Source organism: Miscanthus floridulus, chromosome 5 (genome assembly GCF_019320115.1).
Source record: "Miscanthus floridulus cultivar M001 chromosome 5, ASM1932011v1, whole genome shotgun sequence".
Taxonomy (NCBI): domain Eukaryota; kingdom Viridiplantae; phylum Streptophyta; class Magnoliopsida; order Poales; family Poaceae; genus Miscanthus; species Miscanthus floridulus.
The window spans coordinates 48,548,528-48,568,515 of record NC_089584.1 but is presented as its reverse complement, the minus strand read 5'-3'; the positions used below and the strand labels follow the sequence as shown (position 1 = coordinate 48,568,515).

Genomic DNA, 19,988 nt, shown 5'->3' with positions numbered 1-19,988 from the left:
ACACAACCTTCGGAAGGATCTAAACATTTAAAACCCTTATGAGAATTGTTGTAGCCTAAAAAGACACAGCGATGGGTGTGAACTAGAGCTTACGGGTATTGTAGGGACAAAGATTGGGCCAGCAAGTGCACCCAAAGGTTCGAAGAAAGGAATAATCAGTTTTCTGTCCCGTAAGACACTCAAGGGGATTTTCATTACTAATTACCTTAGATGTAAGCCGATTTATGAGGAAAACCACAGTTAGGAAGGCCTCATCCCAAAATTTCAAGGGCAAGGAGGCATGAGCAAGGAGAGATAATCCAACCTCTACAATATGTCGGTGTTAACACTCAGTGGAGCCGTTCTGTTGGTGGGCGTGAGGGCAAGAAACATGATGAGCGATCCCAACATGCTTGAAAAAAGAATTGAGGGATTGGTATTCACCACCTCAATCAGTTTGGATAGCTAGGATTTTTCGATCAAATTGTCTTTCCACAAGTTGCTGAAAATCGCGAAAGCATTGAAACACTTCTGATTTATGGCGCAAAAGATAAATCCAGGTAAACTTGCTGTAATCATCAATAAAGCTAACATAATAATTGTTCTGTCTAATAAAAGTTGGAGTAGGTCCCCATACATCAGAAAAAATGCGATCCATTGGACTAGTTGACACACTTGTAGATCGTGGATAAGGCAACTGATGACTTTTGCCTTGTTGGCATGCATTGCAAACAGCATGTTTATTCGAATTGCTAACAAAAGGAAGTTTGTGGCGGCTTAGAATCTGCTATACTACTTGAGTGGAAGCATGACCTAGCCTAGAATGCCACAATGACATGGATAGCTTGACAGCACTCAAGACTTGTTTATTCGGTGATGACCTATCTGATGACGACTACAGGGGGTAGAGGCCTCCTTCACATCTGCCTCCAAGGAGCGTCCTCTTTGTCCCCTATTCCTTGATGAAAAAATGATTGGGATGAAATTAAAGAAAGGCATTATTGTCACATGCTAGCCGATTGACAAATATTAAACTTTTGTTAGCTTTAGGAACATGAAGTATGTTGTTCGGATGGATATTACTAGTACGGGAATGCAAAGTGCTATGATAGACATGATCGATTTCCATACCTGTCCTATTGGCGGTGCGGACGTGTTCATTGCTGGAGTACTTATCGCAGATGGTCCGCTTCTCAAGTTCACCGATGATGTGATCCATGGCCCCGGAGTCCATGTACCAATTGGTATTGACTCCATATGACATAGTGGCCGACATGGCAGTCTTCTATGGAGGGCCGGTGAACGATGCGTCAAACCGCTTGAAGCAGCGAAGGATGGTGTGGCCATCCTTGCCATAGAGCTGGTAGATGATTGGAGCAGAAGTTGAGCCCTCGGAGTAGCCACCACCGCTACCCCCCCTTCTGGTTGCACCCACCACCACCGCCATGGCTAAAATCGCTATGGCCATGAGAGTTGTTGCTGCCACCACGGCCGCCACGGGACGCCATGTTCACGGAAGACTAAGAACCTCCATCGCCATGCAGCTCCATTCTCTGCTCAAAGCTAACAAATTGAGTGTACAACTCACGAACAGATATGGGTTCAACCCTAGAGGCAACGGCAGACACCACTGGGTTAAAGTCGAGGTCTAGGCCAGTAAGGATGTAGGAGACCAACTCCTCATCCTCCAGCCGTCGTCCTATAGATGCCATCTCATCTGTGAGAGACTTCATTTTCATGAAGTACTCACTGATCCAAGACTCGCCCTTAGATGCAGTGGCCAGCGCCATCCTTGTGCTGATTAGACATGGTAGCGATTGTGACATGTACATCCCTTCGATTGTGGTCCATGCCGCGGCAACGGTCTCAGCCATCGAGACTTGCAATAGAATTTCACAGGAGAGGGACATGAGTAGATAGCTCAGGACCTACTAGTCCTTGGGCACCCACTCTGTGTACTCCTTGTTTAGGATTAGAGCGGTTTCCTTGTCATTGTGCTCCTCCTTCTTCCCTAGAAGGAACTTCGAGGGTGGCTACGCCGGGTCGAGGTAGACGGCCATATGCGCCCCCCTGATCGAGGAGAGGACCTATGCTCGCCATAGGGGATGATTTGCGTGGGTCAACTTCTCGCTGATGGGAGCAAACCCTTGGTAGAGCACAACAGACTACATGGAGGAGGAAGAAGCCTTGGCTTAAGTCCATGAGGAAGAAGCCTCTAGATACCATGTAAAGAATAGGGTTAACAAGATGCCTCACCCTAAGGGTCTCGGCTTCGTGTTTATAGGACCAGGAACAACCCCTATTGTAGCTTGTACACTTCAAGTTACAAGGGATAGACTCAACAACCTAATAATATCTCCTAACTTCATGTACAAGATGCGGCACATGTTCCTCACAACTATGACCCAGCTAACAAACCCTATCGGGCTAACTAGTTCCGCTAACACTAGATACATAGCAAAATGGATGTACCAAAAAAGTTAAAGCGACTTATAATTTGGAATGGAGGGAGTATAAGATAAAAACATTAGGTTTGGTTTATGCTTGTGTAACTTTTAATCAGGACCATGGAATATGGATCCTTTGTGAGGAGACATTAAAAACACCACATACCCCTTGGGTTTGGGTGACTTCCATATATAGGCCCAAACAACTTGTGTTACAAGATATGTGCACAATACATTTACAAATCTTTAATACCTATCTATAGATGAAACGGGAGAGTCATAGATGCAAAGACTGGACTTTCATGCACTAGCAATACGTTGACAAAGAAAACTCTTTGCACAAGAGCGAGTGGAACTCGTGGTGCTAGAAGATGGTGCAAGGTTCCTTGTTGTCCTAGAAAAGGTTCTTGATGGCCATGCGAGCATCATGATATAGTACTGAGGATGTCATTAGCAACACTACCGTATAGCTAGTCACGCACACATGCGTTTGTATGTAGCTAGATGATCATGATGGGATGAGCCGATGTAATGTCGAACTACGAACTTCATGCACATGGTGTAGAAGAATTGCACGTGGAAGTTTGTCAACTTCAGTTTTATGGTGATCAGGATGTGGATCTTGGTGCTAATGCGTGTGGATGCGGCGAGGGATGCTTGAGAATCAGGCAGGAGGCCTTGGTGTTGGTGCTCGACAAGGAGGAGAGGGTTGGCCCCAACGTAGCGAAGCTAATATCCAAGACTTTGAGATCGCACATATCATTTTATATATAGGCTTGTAAGGAAAATGGAAATTGGCAAGGACCAGTAGTTGATTTTGGTGTTCGATGAACAACATGACCATTTGGACTAATGACGTTTGCTAGTATATATGAAAATTTTTAAATGGGTGCATAGTGGACTTGAACTTAGTAACATGGAGGTCAGCATGATCAACACCTAAAGCAAGACAATTGAGCTACTATAGAACACCTACAAGTGATGCTAGAAGTCCAAGCCACAAGATAGAAGAAGCCTGGATGCGAAGACACGAAGAAACAAAGTCGAATGCATGCTCACTACATGCACTTGATATGTTCGGTGTCAGCCAAGGAGTGGCACCGAAGAGTTAGCATGCAAGGTTTTGGAGACAGCTACAATAGTTGCACCGGATATCTCCAGTGCACAGGACTGCAAGGCATTGGAGCTTATTAAGGTGTCATCATGAGAAGTGACCAAGGCTGGTAGAATTCACTAGAACTCTTCGGTGATGATCACCGGATAGTGCCCACCAGACCTTTGGTCCAGAGAGTTTGTAGAGTGGCGTGGAGGCAAAATCAACGCACCGGAATTGTTCGGTGACCTCTCACCAGAAGAAGCACCAGAGAGATCATCCTCCAACGTTCAGTGATGATTGAAATCCAATGGTTAGTTTGTTAGGCAACATGGAAACTCTCCAGTGCCACCACCAAACCTCTCTAGTGCGTGCGCAGAAAGCTATAGGCTTTGGCAATGACTTGTTTTGGATGTTGGGGCTATATAGCCCCCCCCCACTAGCCATTTGAGGTGTCTATGAGTCGAGGAACATATCAAGGGAGTTAAGGCTCCACTCTAGTGCTCTTGCCACCAATAGTGCTTAAGAAATCACTCGATGATTAGCATAGATGCTTTTGCGAAGTGCTTAGGTTAGTTAGACCACCATTTATGCACTTACACTAGGTTTAGACCTAGTGTTTAGTGAGGTTTGCACACCTCTCATTACTCAGTGCTTACGCGTACCATTATTATAATTGGAGGGGTTTGTAGTCTTGTGAGACCACACCAACTGTGCTTGTGGTGTGGCCACCACTGATGTACGTACTGGAGGGAACAAGGCCCATAATGTTTCGATTGGAAGCTCGATAGTGAAGATAGCAGTGAGCAGTCTAGGAGTGGCCATCTCGGAGACCCATTTGCATGTAGGGAAGGCCCATGGGATATCCACGGAGTTAGTTGATTGGGAGCTTAGCCCTTGTGAGGGGCTACAACAAGTACTAGGGGTAGATACTAGAGTTGTCGATGGGAGTTTGCTTCTCTATCTCAATTAAGTTTTCACATTTGTATTGTGTACTTTACTATTACTGTTTAGCTTACTAGGATAATTGATAGGATTGGTACCTAGGTTGCATAACTCTTTTGTGTTAGAGATAGCAACGCACTTAGTAAAACCTTAGTTGCACATCTAGATAGTTTACTTTATTGAATAGGTATTGACAAGTGGAAATTAGAGGAAAGAGTTTATAACAGAATTTTAGAAAGTCTAATTCATCCCCTTCTTAGGCGTCATGGTCCTACAAGTGGTATCAGAGCCGGTTGGCTCAATTTGGATCTTAGGCCTAATCGTCATTGAGCCGATGTTATTTAGAGACAGAAGGATGGATACCTCTTGGCCTCCTTAATTTGACTGAACTAATTTCCTCTATTGGAGTGCTCGAACAGCATGCTACCTAAAAGCGGTTGACCTAGGTGTTTGGAGAATCACTCATGACGGGATGAGACCCTTAAAAACAATCCTAAGAAACCCACCGTGAGTGGATCTAGGTGTTTGCAGATGTATAATTAAGCACTCAAAGTTAGGGTCTCACAAACCAATGAATAGCAACGGTTCAATGATAGAATAATGTAAGAAAAATTCATCCCTAACATGAGCAATGATGACTCAATATAATATCCTTGTGGCATGAATACCCCTAGACACGCCCCCTAATGGACTCTAAGATGATAAATAGCCCAATAGACCAAAAGACAGTGTCACAACACCCTAGTACATTCTGGACACCAACTTGTACAATTCCTATTGACTCTGGTGATATTTTGATGTGAAACCAATGCCACTGGATAGGTTATGTTCATATCTTTTTTGCGTGTGGTAGAATGTCAAAATTGGAGTTTGTATGCATCATGGGCGTCCAGTTTAGCGTAGGATGCTCCTGGAGTCCAGGCTAGACTTGAAGTCAATTTGGCCTAGACCTCCTTCTTGACTTGGACACCCTTGCTGGTCTCCTTCACCTCCTTGACTTTCTCTAAGCTCTTTATGACCTCTCTATTGTTCATAAGAATGATAACATAATTAGGAAGCAATCTATTCACATAATCATGAAAAGGGTCACTTGAAACAAGCTCACCTCCAGATTTAATGTCACATTTGAGCTCTAATCATTGGAGTATAGCTATTGGAGGAACAAATAGTGCATCTAAAGGAGTGATATCCTCATCATAGAGTTAGGAGTTTTTTCCATGTTTTGTCTTATTTTTTGAATGTTAATACTATGACTGACTTTGCCACACACAACTATAAGAATATGTCTCAACATGCTTAAAGAAAAAAATCTTAAAAATACTAAAAAATATGTTTATGTCATATCATGAATCATGGGCCAATATAAGGCTACATAAGGCACACTAAGATGAAAAGTGACCCGAAGTCATTTATGGTGCCTTATTAGATATAAATTATATACTACATGTTGGTCCATGTTTATGTAATGGACCTAGCCCAATCTAATGTACATGCACATAACAAGACCAAGGGGATTTTAGAACTTCCCAATTCTCCATGGTATCAGAGCTAGTGTGATTGGAGATGACATGTGATTGAGTCTTGGAGCAGCAGCGTTTGATGATGGCAGACAAAAATCAAATTTTCTGGCATAGGTTTGTGGTGTGTGCATGCGGAGGGAGAAGCAAAGGTGCCCGAAGCAGTAGTGGAGGTGAGAGTTGCAGTGTACCCAGTAGGAACATGGGGCTTGATTTGAAGGGCATGACTTGTGGATCTATCAATTTGGCTGTGAAAGTGTTGGGCTGCACCAGAATCAGCACGTGTAGTAGTTGACATGATCCGCTGGTGAGCTCACATAAATCTATGTGGAGAATGAAGCTCTGAGGATTGAGGTGTGTCTTCTTGTGTTGTTTCTTGCTCCTGTGCTCCACGGGAGAAGGGTTGCAAGCGACTGTGGTGAAACTATACTACTCGAGGTGGAAGAGAGAAGGAGAGGAGCATCTGTGTGCATGATGTTATCCTGCTATGAGAGGGCACCTTTGTAGATTTGATATTTGTTCTTGATCTCTGTGAAGAAAGAGATAGTTGTGTTTGTGGTGGTGTGAATGTGGTTGATGAGAGCAGGTGGATACAAATAAACACAAATAGCATGAAGGGTGGTGGTGGTTGTCATAGTGCTTCCTCAATTGCAATTTGTGATTAGAGTTTGTTGCATTAAGGGAGAGAAATAAGACATTGTGTGGCTTTTGTTTTGACCTATGTGTTTCTTATTTGAGAAAAGAGCTCTCATTTTGAAGTGGGCAAATAGCTATAGTTTTGCAACCTTATAAAGAGGCAGAGTGCTTACAACCATTTTTTAGTTGTTGGCATAGAGTGAAGAGAAAAAACATATTGTTGTTGTTTGTGCACTTAAACAACGGCGGAGAGTGGCATAATCCGAAGCTAATTGAGCTCTTCACACCAAAAGAACTTGTGGAGCTAGCCCAATTTTTTTTTTGCAAGAACTTGTGGAGAGTAGTGTAGATCTCGGCAAGTTCTTCAACAATCAGGGCTGCATCGGTCCGACCGACCTCCGGCTTGTCTGTAAGTACCATCATGGCTTATGCTTTGGTTTGTCAGGCTGCATTGGTTAAGTTCAACCTCCACTGCGAGCTCTAGCATAAGCTAGTTATCGATCTCTATCTAGTTTAAGTACGGCTGCATCGGTTCAGTTCGACCTCCACTGCTCGAATTAGATTAATGTCAAGTTATCGGTTCTACCTAAGAGTGGCATCCTTTGGGTAGATTCATTAAGTTACCGATCTTGCTGATGTTCTTATTGTTATTAGTTTTTTCAGCAACATCAACCTGCCCGGTCGAGATCGATCTAGATCGGCCTCATATCCTTTTAGTCCGTCGTTTTGCTTTGTTACAATACGATGTTTCTTACTTTGAGCGACGGGTTATGTTTCATCGTCTGTTCTACTTCGATCTTGATCGTGTATAGTACATAGTTAAGGCACGTATGATCTTGAGGAGGTTTGCTGGTTAGTTAAATCTGGTCTATAGTTCGCTATTATGGTTGTAATGATCCGGTCGATCCCCACTGATGTCACTTTAGATCGAAGGATGCTAGTTGGTAGATTTGTTTTTGATCAGGCGTGACCTTGATTGTTTGCTATGCTAGCATCGGCTAAATAGCCGATCGCCTGTCCTTTTAACGTCTACAGTGTGTCTCCATGATTCTGTTAAATGTGAATAGATCTGTTTATTTTAAATGTTTGATTTGTTATCTTTATCACGGTTGCCATCAATCCGGTCGAACCCCACTGTTAGAGATAACATGTTAAGTCTGATGAGTTCATAGGTTTGTCCATGTTAAATAGTCGATTATTCACACGCTGTAGTCCATTTTCACCTGAATCGGCTATTTCAGCCGATTTGCTTGAAGCTTTCACACATATAGCGTGTCTTTCGGAAAGCCTGTTAATGTGTAGATGGTTTTATGAATTATTCGGTTTTAGTTTGTTATTATCATCATAGCTGCCATTGATCCGGTCAAACCTCACTGTTGATGGTAACGGATTAGATTCGGACCGTTTGTAGATCAATTTGTATTAAACAGTCGATCTGTTCGCATAATATATCATTTCTCGATAGATTCATCGGCTTATTGCTTTACACTGGTAATACTCACCTAGCTGATGATTTTACTTACATCTGCGTGCATTGTACTTGTCAACATAAAATCAATCACGATCCACGAGCTTTACAGTCTGTAAACAGCCGATTTCTTCGCGTATCAGCTGTTTAGTCGATTTTCCCGTTTGGCTGCTTCCGAAACGGCACACTTGGAACTGTCTGTACAAAGACCGGCATGTTCCACCTTAAATTACTGATAAACTTTGTCTCCTTGTCAATTGCAGGTCAAATTGACTGGCACGCCTCGGGAGGAATTCGCAGGATCGGCTAGCCCTGCGTTGAAGCCAAGCGGATCTCCAGCCTTGCTCCATCAAGCAGATCCTTCCGGCTTGCTGTGTGCCAGGCGCATCGACATATTTTTGCACCGATAGTTTTATATCGTAATAGTTTGTCATTTATTAAAAGTTTTGATCATAATTTTTTATCGTAAGCTAGATGTTAGTAAATGATAGAGACATTGGACTTAATCAAAGTTAGGAAAAAATGAATTAAAAGGAAAGTAAAACATCTTACTTTTTTTCTTTGGATAATAAACCGGATAATTTGACCAGTCAACTCCTTTTGAGAGCTCACCATCGATTATGCTCACATGCATATTTGGAAAGCACCCTAGTAGTCTCTAAATGACAAGCATCAAGTAGTGGCACCTCTGCTATAAATAGCTGAAGCCATCTAGCGACGGCTTTGCACTCTCCTACAGCATTGTGAACGTGAAGCACTGAAGCGAGCATACGACATTAGATCGCAACCCAATAATGGCCTCTCCTACAGCAGTGAGGCATCTACCCTTCACCATCTTATTAGTTGCTCTCTCCTTGCTGTCAGTGTCAGCGATGGTACCCCAAGACCGGCATCGGCAGGAAGGCGACCGGGTGGGTTTCCTCCCGGGGCAGCTGAGGAGCCCTGCGGTGTCACAGTTCTCGGGGTATGTCACCGTGAACGAGCACAACGGGAGGGCGCTCTTCTACTGGTTCTTTGAGGCTCAGACGTCACCGGCTCAAAAACCTCTCGTGCTCTGGCTCAATGGAGGTTGTTAATTAGAATTAATTAATGTTTAGCTTTATTTCTGTTGCCTTTATTTTTTTTTATGGAAACAGGAGGGGGTGCCCCCCTACTGTGCTTTTATTGAATTTAAAATAAAGGCAGTTCTTACAAAGAGTGTTCAGGAAACAAAAAAGGAAATAAAGAAAATTGATACAATTACACATATAAGCTTCTAGCCAGCTTTTGCCTTTATTTCGCGCTGTAGTTCGCGATACACGTCGACCATGGATGTTGTTCAACGAAACGTCCTCATCAGACCTTAGTGATCTACTTATCAGATATATAGCCTTGCTTTAGTTATGGTCATTTTTTTCTACTGCAAAAGTTGATTGGTATTCTTAAGTCTTCTTTCTCTAACATTTTCCATGCAATTCGATCTTTTCTTGCACTGTGATCCTCTAACATAACCTTTTTTCAATCCATTTTCAGGTCTTGGTTGCTCATCTGTGGGCTATGGAGCAGCTTCTGAGCTGGGGCCTCTCTTGGTCAATAGCAACGGAACTGGTTTGGAGTTGAACAAGTTTGCATGGAATAAAGGTTTACTTCTCTCCTTGCTCTCTGCTACTTGAACGATGCCGTGTTCATCTTCTCGTCACATCATAGGTGCTACTAATAAAACTGAACCTCCGGGTGTGCCACCACACTCTCCTGTTTATGTTGAGCTGTTAATTAGTTGGGTCATCACTCTGACCAAATTGGCTCAACATAGCATCCTTGAACGAGCAGTGGTGTTGAGTTGGTAGCTGGGTCGATCGATGTACGTGGTAGTTTTGTGGGAAGTGTAGCACACATACACCCCTCCAGGATTTTTTTTTGTATTCTCCTTTTAATAAAATTTGTGTTTTCAAAACTCTAAAAATAATTTTGTTTTCTCCTAATTAATAAAAACTTGTGGCAAAATTCCTCCTTCTGAATAAAAAACGCCTATAGTTGATGTCTCACCATGTTTTATGGGTGCACCCAGCTCCTTTTTACCCACAGTTTTTCTTTTGTCCACATTAGCACAGAGTTCGTGATGTTCAGAGTAGTAGTTTCAAAAAAATTCCTGTTACTCATTTTTCGTTTGGTTCGTTGAAATTTCATTCAGAGGCCAATTTGCTGTTCTTGGAATCCCCCGTTGGTGTTGGCTTCTCATACACAAATACTTCTTCTGACCTAGACAACCTCGATGATCGCTTCGTCAGTATTAATCTTCACTTCATATTTTTTTAAAAAAAGAAAGCTAATTAAACACGCGTTGCTCTGTTTGTTGATTAAAACTTTGAAATGATGCAGCCAAGGATACCTACACCTTCTTAGTGAACTGGTTCACCAGGTTTCCACAATACAAGAGCCATGATTTCTACATATCAGGAGAGAGCTATGCAGGTAATATAATATAATTAATATAAGGAGGCAGATAGCTCCCTTTCTCCCTGCAAAGAAATTGCAAGATTGAATGAGGCCAAGGCCACAATGAAAGGATACCGCCTTTCTATAGTGATCAGTAGTGTAAGCGTGCAAAACAGGATCGAATAAATTCTATCTTTCCACTGTCCACTATTCCCTGGTCAAAAAGGTTGTTAGCCTAAACTACATGCAGACCCTATTCCAAAAAGTCCCACTACCATTGTTAGGTGCGGAACCAAGTTGACGGGAATTATTGTGTTCAAAAATACAATTGACTTGTCCGAATATAATCAGCTGAATGCATGCTTCTTTTAATTTTGTTGACAATTAATGCTTCTTTTAATTTGTTGTTACTGAAAAGGTAAAAAACAAATAATGATATTAGGCTGACATGGTAGGAAAAGTAGTGTGTGTAATAAGACAACAAAATATATGGGGAAAAGTATTAGTTTTCAAATATGGTGGTTATCCTACTGGCCATGCACAAGAAAATTGAGGGTCTATGCGGTAAGCAACAACCACCAATAATATATGTGTGAAACACATGTGACAGCATTTTTATGATTAAGACACTGACCAACTTTGATGCAACAGGGCATTATGTTCCACAGCTTGCAGAAGTGGTGTATGAGCACAACAAACACCTTGAAGCGAATCAGCAAATCCATTTGAAAGGATTTATTGTAAGTGATTAGAAACCACACCTCCATTTCACTCTTTTACTTCAGGCGAAGATATTAAATTTATGGCAGTTATTTTCATTTCAAATCATTGTGCTATGTATCATATTGTATTGCAGAGATTGTAGGTGCAAGTTTTGTTCAAGTGCATTGATTCTTTGTTTTTTTTTTTTACCATTGATTACTGCTTTTTTCCTTGCTCCAACGAGTAATAAGGTATGAAAGAGCTGAGAACTCAAATTTACCTACATACATTTGATAGGTCGGCAATGCAGAGACTGATGATTACTATGACTACACGGGAATAGTCGAGTTCGCTTGGAGCCATTCAGTCATCTCAGATCAATTTTACGAGCGAGTAAAAAATGTTTGTGACTTCAAGCTCTCACCCACTTCCACAGAATGTGGCCATGTAATGGACCTTCTATACCACACGTACAATGAGATTGACATCTACAACGTGTACGCACCCAAGTGCAACACAGATGGATCAGCACTGTCGTCGTCGTCGTCTAGTTCTGACAGCAGCGCGGTAGAAAAGGAAGCCAAGGTTAGTGAGGTGTTCATTAACTCATGTTGATGCATTAGCAGGTACAGCAACTAGAGGAAATGCACTGTAGTTAGGAACTGAAGATAAACTGGATGCAAATTTTAGAACAAGTCCAAGAGACGGCTGAGGATGTACTCGGGATACGATCCATGCTACTCCAACTACATTGAAGCTTACTTCAACAGGATGGATGTTCAGAAATCACTTCATGCTAATACCAGTGGACGGATCAAGGACAGAACATGGAGTCTTTGCAGGTGACATAATAATATAAAAGCATTATTATTACTTTCCTTGAGATGCATGCCCTACTAATCAGATAGAATATGCCGTACAATTTGTTTCAGTGATCCAATTTTTGACTTCTACGACATGGAGGTCTTTTCTGTTCTTCCTATTTACTCCAAGCTTATTAAGGTTGGACTAAGAATTTGGGTCTACAGGTAATATATGCAGTTCACCTGCTTGCTTTATGCATGGAACAACATAACTTGGATAGATTATTCCCTCTATCCGGCCCAAAGTATAAGAATTTCTGAAAAGATTAGGATAGATTAGGCAACAAGGGAATACTAATATACTATCGCTACCGGTTCCAAGCTGACTATAACCGGCAGTGGACAAGCAGGGCATCATTGCCTATTCCAAACCGGCAGTGATAATGGGTTCAAGCACATATAGGCACTAATAGTTACAAAAAGAAAGTGTGTTTCTCGTAATTCAGACCAATGACATACAGCCTCATCCATAGCCTTCTTTATTATCTCAACTACGCAACAACTTGTGACTATATAACCGAGCTATTATCTTAACTACACATTTATGGATCTAGTATTGTATATATTTGACACTTTAAATAATCTCAAATAAAAAAACAACTACAAAGTTGTAGATCTCGTCGGCTATTATAATTTGGATGTTGATTTTGTCTCCATTCAAAATTAATTAATATCATTAAATATTTGGGATACCACAGTACCCACAGGAACCTACAAGTATATGTATGTTTTGTAGCAGTGCTTATTAAACATCCGGGACCACTCTTATTTGGCTTAATTGTGGCCCAATGATGGGGCTAATCTTGGTTGCGACTAATTGGCTTAACTAGTCTATCAATTTCTACTACTACTTAGGCTAGAATCTTTGTATTTTCTTCATCATATATATAGTTTCTCTTCTTATGCATGATCTCTATGTTTTAATTTAAATATTTTTTCATTGAAACTTTAGATTAAATTATGGTGGCTCTTCTTTGCATGCTTTGCCTTTGTCATAACATAGATCTAGATTTGAATTTTAAAATTTTGATTTATGAGTTTCTACAAAATATTTATCTGTATATGTATATTTTAATAAAAACTCATTTTGTACTTTATTAAGAATAAGGATCATAGCTTATAGACTGCACCCTTAATTACCACAATGGCATAAAACGTCATTTAAGCCTACACAATGGCGCTCAAGATTGTAGAACAATGCGAACCTCAAAAGAATATTTGACATTTAAGTCTAAAAATGATTGTGTAATCCAAATTGAATCTGAAAAACCAGGGCACCTTTTGGTTTGAACTAACCTCCTCCATTACTCAAGATATTTATTAATTTCCTCTATCAAAGAATTATATATGTAATATTGTTTTTTTAACAAAAATAGAGTTCTTACAAATATTAATATAGATAAATAATGATTTTTTGTAAAAAAAATATTTATCTAAAGTAATAACTTACAAAGTTTATTATTATTATGGACTATATTTCAAATGAAATGTTAGTGCCATTAGTATATGAGTCATTATTGCTAAAACATAAGTATATGTATTTGTTGCTCATGTATGCATGTATATTTGATCTATATATGGCACATTGTGTATATTTAACTTAGTTTTTATCTATTACTAGTGATACAAGTGGGTAACTTAGAAATATATAGGCATACCTTATGGCTATTTAAAACCTTTTTTTCCATAATATCATATAAAAATATGTTGCTAATTTAGATTAGATTTGAGATAATATTTAGTTTACTTACTAATTGCGATGTGGGTAATTTAGTTACAAGATTAGGGGTTACTTTAGAATATGCTTTATAATATGAGAGTTGGGTACTTTGGACACTGATTTAGGGATTCCATTTTGTTTTTTTCATAATGGTAAATAATGTCGGTAAATCTTTAGAAAATAAAATAGATCTCTATTATTGTCAATGGTGATTAGAGTCTACAATTGATGGCCAGGTCTCTCTGATTTTTATGAGAACTTCTACAATTTATCCTTTTTCAATGCATCGTGAGAATTAACATGGGAATGCGCTGTTAGAGACCTCCGGTTACTGGCTTGTTCGTTTGGCTGTGGCTTGTCGTAAACGATCGTAAATTTTCATCCGGAACAGTATTTTTCTCTCACATAAACCAGCCATCAGTACTTCTTCACGAACCAGCAACGATACGAATCAGCCAACCGAACAGGCTGAATTGAGATTGAGATTGCTAGCCCATAACACTCTTGGTCGGGATAAAATTAACTTGTAGCATGTCGCGAGGATTAGCTTATGTAGGGTTGGGTTCTCAAATGTCTTTATATTTGGGATAAAATTTAAACGCTAGAAGTCCTTGTATTTTGGATGCATGGATGAAGTCCTAACTGCTAGACATGCACTTGGGGCCTGTTTTTGTGCATGTTTGGATATTGATCAAATTAAATTCATTATAGTTACTCTTTTACAGCGGAGATGTGGATGGCAGGGTTCCGGTTATTGGATCCCGCTACTGGGTAGACGCACTTGGGCTTCCTATCAAGTCACAGTGGCAACCATGGTATCTAAAAAATCAGGTCGGCCACCCTACTACAAGCCCAAAACTTTCCACATTTATTCATTTAATATTTTTCATGTAAGCTGAAAACTGCATTTCAGAGTTCATGCATTGGTCAATGGTATTGAAAGGATGCTAAAGAAACTCATTACAGGTTGCTGGAAGGTATGTTGAGTATGAAGGGCTGACCATGGCCACTGTCAGAGGAGCAGGTCATACAGTTCCACAAGATAAGCCAGAAGAGGCACTTGTGCTAATCAAATCCTTCCTTTCCGACACACAACTTCCGGCAAAAAATAACTGAGGGCTGCTACCAGAATGATATATGCTGAATAAGTAAGAAGAGATAACCGGTATTGAGATTGATGTAACCAGTATCCAGTTGAGTATGGCTCTATTTGTAACTAACCCAATTCATGCAGCAACTGGAAATGAAATGCTTACTAATTAGCCCGTGTGTGGCGCACATAAGTTGTTCAATCCTTGAGATTTTGTTTTTGAAATAAAAATAACCCACCCTAAACACTCTTGTCATCTGTGTGTGGGAAGCTGTTTGCCCTGAAGGAATGTGTCGATAAGTGCGAGACCTTCTGAAGGTTTGTTGAGGGGCACCAAATGACCAGCTCCTCTGATTGTCACCATTGTCATGCCATGGTACTCCACAAATCTTCCCGCGACCTACAATATTGTACATGTCCTCCACATAAGTGGTACCACAATACAAAACTGACAATAGTATCAAAGGTAACAGTTGGAAAATAGTCAACTCCTGACCTGTTTGTTCAGGTACCAAGGTTGCCACTGTGTCTTAACAGGCAGGCCCAGGGCTTCCACACAATACCGCGATCCGATCACTGGGACCCTACCATCTACATCCCCACTTCATGGAGGATAGACTCAATTATCATTGAGTCGCCAACACTGATAAAATCTACTCTAAAGGCTTAAGCTACCGGAGATCACAAGTACAGTATTATGTTTCAGAAAGGTTCAGCAAGTGTTTTCCAAGAGTAAAATATCTGTACATGGATAAGTAAGAACACGGTATATTCTGTAACAATAGGAGGACTGAGAAATGATTAAGAGGAATCATATTCATACCTGTAGAGCCAGACCCTCAATCCTGCTTTGATAAGCTTAGAGTAGATTGGTAAGACGGAAAGTACCGAAAAATTGTATGACCTTAAAATTGAATCACTGCATGGTACATGAAAATAAAAGTAAGTCAAATTCACATTCATGTCTAACTCTGCCTAATTTTTCCTAATAAATTATAAAGTTTAAACATGCCAATGTTTCCCTAATTACTACTTTGTTCAGTTTTCAATGAAATATAAGCACTATGTAAAGATATTCGTCACAACAAATTGAGTGTGATTCACCTGCAAACTTGCCATTTTCGAGTTCCACTGACATTTGCATGGAATGCTCTCTGCACATCTGCGTTATTGAAGTACTTTTCAGCATACGAAGAATAACATGGGTCATATCCCGAGAACATCCTAATCCTTCTCCTGAAATGTTCCTACCATGTAAGAAAAAGCGTCAGGAGTTCAGAACAGAGCATACACTTTGAGCTAACTGTTGCTCACATGATCGTTAGCTACGAATTCTTGATCAACAGCAAGTGCAGCTGATGACGGAGGAAGATTGCATCTGGGCGCGTAGATGTTGTAAATGTCAATCTCTTGGTACTGGCTGAACACAGTGTTCATGGCTTTATCACAATCATCGGTCCAGTTTGAGACCCTGAAATCACAGACCTTCTTGATGCGATCGTAAACTTCATCTGACACTACTGAGTGGCTCCAAGCATATTCAGCCAGCCCCTTCGAGTCGTAGTAATCGTCAGTTAGTGGATTACCGACCTACAATGGGACAATCCAAATGTTACAACATGTAACGTTTTGACATTATTTTGTAAGCATCACAGAACATTTTTCCTACTAGAACTTTACATTTCTATGAACTGTTTCATGAAAGTGGAGCACAATTATAGTTAGTCTTACAGAGAAGTGGCAGTGCCCCTTTTTTGGTAATTTTTATAGATGCAAGTACATTTTCAAGAAATAGATAATGTTTCTCACATGTAAAGCATAAATAAAATTGCTATTCACTTCTTAGCTACCTTGTCACTATCAGCTAATTGTCAAATAGAAGGAGAAGGCTAGATTCGGTAGTCAAAGGATGCTTTCTTTAGATTCTCACCATGAAACCTTTAAGGTTGATGTATGTGTTGGTCTTGCCTTTGTTCCTGTCATAGACAAGTTCAGCAAGTTGTGGCACATAGTGACCTGCATTCATTCAAAATTCTTTTTGAGTGATGCGCAGAGGAAAAGGAATAGTTTTGCTCCACGAATTTGTGCGCTATCAAAGATAACATGGCCAGTGGACATTCCCGTAATGCCATACAATCTATAAAGGCCTAATGACGTGGTATGAAGAAACCTTAAATTCCTGTGTCTTTATAGAAAGAAGGCACGGAATCTGAAACCTGCGGTAATGAAGTTTTTACTTTTGGAAAATGAGATGTCACACTAAAGTAGAATGCTAAATGTACACAGTGCACTTTTACCCACCATTAACATTTTGTAAACTGGAAGAGATTCTGTAGGAAGAGATTCATATGCTTGAACATAAAGCTAATTTTACGCCTTCCTTTCCTGGACCTTATCAGTAGTGATCAAAATGTGGACTTGTAAAAGACACGTATAGCCGAACTTTCAGCGTCAGAACAGTTTCCAGATTTTAATCAGTAGGAATACTGGAATGTAGAATTTCAAGGGTTGCCACGTTTTAACTTAACACTAGAGACCATGGTTCGGAGGGCAACTATGTTTTCTTACGTGAAAAATAATGCACCACATTGTTCTTTGCTGACAATCACAAAACAACTATTGGTATTTGGTATGGTAAGCCCATGTCAAGAATTACCTTTTTTTGTTGGATAAAGGAATGTCATGAATTACCTGCATAGCTCTCCCCGGAGATATAAAATTCGCGGCCCTTGTACTGCGGAAACCTCTTGAGCCAATTTACTAGGAAGCTGTATGCATCTTCAGCTACAAAAAAAAAATGACACCACACGCACACATCTTAAACATTTTGAAAATAATGACGAAGCAAAGACAAACTCCCTAAAGAATACTGGAAGTACCTACGAAAGCATCATCCAGTTTGGTGAGGTCAGAGGATGTGTTGGTGTAGGAGAAGCCAACCCCAACAGGTGACTCCAGGAAGAGCAAGTTGGCCTCTGGCAAGAGCAATAAAAAGGTACTTATCAGTTTTGCTTGGTTATATTGCAGTATTCTTTTGCCAGCCAAAAGAGAAAAAGTTGGTTCTGGCACCGCTGTTCCACGCAATATTGTTGAACTCAAGCCCTGCCCCGTGTTTAGTGACTCTGAGAGGCCCCAACTCAGAAGCAGCTCCGTATCCAACTGATGAGCAACCAGGTCCTGCATGTTATGCAGAAATATAGTTTGTACATTAACTTTTCCTGAAGAATGCAGAGAACTGCAAGCACAATAAGATAATTTGCACAAAACATTCGTATGACAGGCCAAGGTCCAGAGCACTGCTAGTATTCCTGATCAATGACCCCTGCACATTGCAGGTTACTACCATTGCAGAGCATGAGCTAACTACTTACAGTGAACTAGACACAAGGAATACATCGATTGATCTGTCATTCGTTGTGCATGCTCTGAATTCCTGTCTCATGGAAAATTGAACATAGAAACTAAAAAAGTAAAGAAAGAAAATGAAAAACTAGCTGAAGGCAAGCAAGAACCTCCATTGAGCCAGAGCAGGAGAGGCTTGTGCGCGGGCGACGTCTGAGCCTCAAAGAACCAGTAGAAGAGCGCCCTCCCGTTGTGCTCGTTCACGGTGACGTACCCGGCGAACTGGGACACCGGAGGGTTCCTCGGCTGCCCGGGGAGCAACGCCACCCGGTTGCCCTCCTGCTCGCTGTAACTGTAACCCACCGTCGCCGCGTAGCAGCACCAGCACGAGCTCTGGAAGAGGACGAGGAGGAGAACAGCAAAGCTGAGCTGCTGGCGCTTGGACGTGGACGTCCGGGCAACAAGACGCCCTGCCATTGTCGCCATCCGAATCCGAGTATGTGAGACCGTGGTCTGTGCTCAGCAGCAGTCGACACAAGGCCAAGAAGAGGAGAAGGCGAGCGAGAGGATGACAGATCGAGAGGCACGTGCACCGTGACTGTGCAAGGGATCAGAGAACGGGCAGGCTTCGGGTTCGCAAGCAGCCAAGCAGGGGCTCACGGTCACAGGCTCACAGCTAAGCGGCTCGAAGCGTGTGACAGTGAGATCATGTGAAGCGGATGGCGCCTGCCATTGAAGGTGGGGATCGGCATCGGAAGGATCACGGCACGGGTTGGCGGATTGCTGGGTGGTGGTGGCGCATGTGAACGCCGGATAACGATTTTTATTTGCTGCCGCTGCTGCACTCTAGCCGAGGGCATCTTCTGCTGACGGCTGCCTGCATCTGCGTGACCTTATATTATCCGAGTAGGTGTAAAAGTATCCTTGAAATGATCGCAACTCGCAAGGATCATGATTTGGTTTCTTCATTTGATTGGGGGGCGTTCTTCTTGGCTTGGCTTGGCAGCTGGCCGGCTCGACGACGACGACTTTGGTAGGCACTACAGAAACTGAACGTGCCAGAAAGAAATCTGCAGCGGCGCCACATGGCCCATGGACGTCTTCCTTTGGGCCTGGTCATGGGCTACGGCCTATAATTCGATTTTGTTTCCATTGGGCCTCACCTGGAGCTATGCACCAATATTCTCATAGTGTTTGCTTTGTACGAGGCCAAGTGTATGGCAATGATTCTATTAACTTGTGCCAAAATCTTTCTAAAAAAAACTTGTGCCAAAATCCTTTGCTCCAAAAGTAAAGGATTTTTGGATCTCCTAATAAGAAAAATGAGGATGATTCAAACATTTGGATTCTAGAATTCCAACTCTATCTACCTCAAACCTACTATTTGGAATTTTCCACTATGCACTATAAAAATGAGATCCAAACACCCTTTATTTTTTTATCTAGAATTTGGATTCTACATTCACTTTCTACAATCTAGAATCTCAATATGAAAACGAGATCCAAACAGGCCCTAACATGAGGTTATTAATCTTAGAATCTATTTGGCTGTTGATCCTAAAACCCCTGTCAAAATTTCCGAATTTTTTACAATTTGGCTGTTTTTTTGAAAGTTTCTCACGAATAGACCCCTGGCGGAAAGAATTCAGAAAATGGACCCTTAGCTCGGCGCCATTGATGCTGGCGCCGAACTAGGCGCCAGCGTCTCTGGCGCCGAGCTCCTGGGCATGGCCGATGACCTGCCAGGGGGCTCGGCGCCAGAGTGACTGGT

General features: G+C 41.4%; 2 protein-coding genes and 1 non-coding gene across 4 annotated transcripts in view; 1 reads left to right on the top strand and 2 right to left on the bottom strand.

Annotated features, from left to right (window-relative positions):
- The window catches only part of LOC136449940 (serine carboxypeptidase-like 26), a 59,344-nt gene extending 44,396 nt beyond the window's left edge, over positions 1–14,948 (top strand). Inside the window, exons 2-10 of the mRNA XM_066450168.1 lie at positions 9,598–9,705; positions 10,256–10,351; positions 10,444–10,536; positions 11,152–11,240; positions 11,500–11,796; positions 11,893–12,044; positions 12,135–12,230; positions 14,511–14,616; positions 14,752–14,948. Of these exons, the coding sequence (XP_066306265.1) occupies positions 9,598–9,705; positions 10,256–10,351; positions 10,444–10,536; positions 11,152–11,240; positions 11,500–11,796; positions 11,893–12,044; positions 12,135–12,230; positions 14,511–14,616; positions 14,752–14,901 (1,187 nt within the window). The 3' untranslated portion in view covers positions 14,902–14,948. The remainder of the gene's footprint in view (positions 1–9,597; positions 9,706–10,255; positions 10,352–10,443; positions 10,537–11,151; positions 11,241–11,499; positions 11,797–11,892; positions 12,045–12,134; positions 12,231–14,510; positions 14,617–14,751) is intronic.
- Positions 1,535–1,673, bottom strand: LOC136455735 (small nucleolar RNA Z247). Its single transcript, XR_010759208.1, has one exon. It is a non-coding gene; the product is annotated as a small nucleolar RNA Z247 (small nucleolar RNA).
- Positions 14,949–14,970: 22 nt separating the features above from the next.
- LOC136449939 (serine carboxypeptidase-like 26) lies at positions 14,971–18,799 on the bottom strand. 2 transcript variants are annotated; one of them, XM_066450167.1, is made up of 10 exons: positions 18,388–18,799; positions 17,945–18,052; positions 17,755–17,850; positions 17,567–17,659; positions 16,806–16,891; positions 16,190–16,465; positions 15,980–16,122; positions 15,699–15,794; positions 15,372–15,477; positions 14,971–15,275 (listed from the first exon to the last, which is right to left on the bottom strand). In XM_066450167.1, the coding sequence occupies exons 1-10, from the start codon at positions 18,701–18,703 to the stop codon at positions 15,129–15,131; spliced, it is 1,467 nt and encodes a 488-aa protein (XP_066306264.1). In that variant the 5' UTR covers positions 18,704–18,799; the 3' UTR covers positions 14,971–15,128. The 2 variants fall into 2 exon arrangements, 1 of the variants encoding a protein (XP_066306264.1); XR_010758192.1 differs by having other exon boundaries at positions 15,243–15,275; positions 15,372–15,616.
- Between the last annotated feature and the right edge of the window lie 1,189 nt (positions 18,800–19,988).

Bases quoted from the DNA above. Each gene is read 5' to 3' on its own strand.
- LOC136449939 (XM_066450167.1), bottom strand. From the start codon at position 18,703: ATGGCGACAATGGCAGGGCGTCTTGTTGCCCGGACGTCCACGTCCAAG. The intron at 16,466-16,805 runs GTGAGAATCTAA...GTCCCATTGTAG, and splicing joins TCAACCTTAAAGGTTTCATG to GTCGGTAATCCACTAACTGA. The intron at 16,123-16,189 runs GTGAGCAACAGT...CTTACATGGTAG, and splicing joins AATTCGTAGCTAACGATCAT to GAACATTTCAGGAGAAGGAT.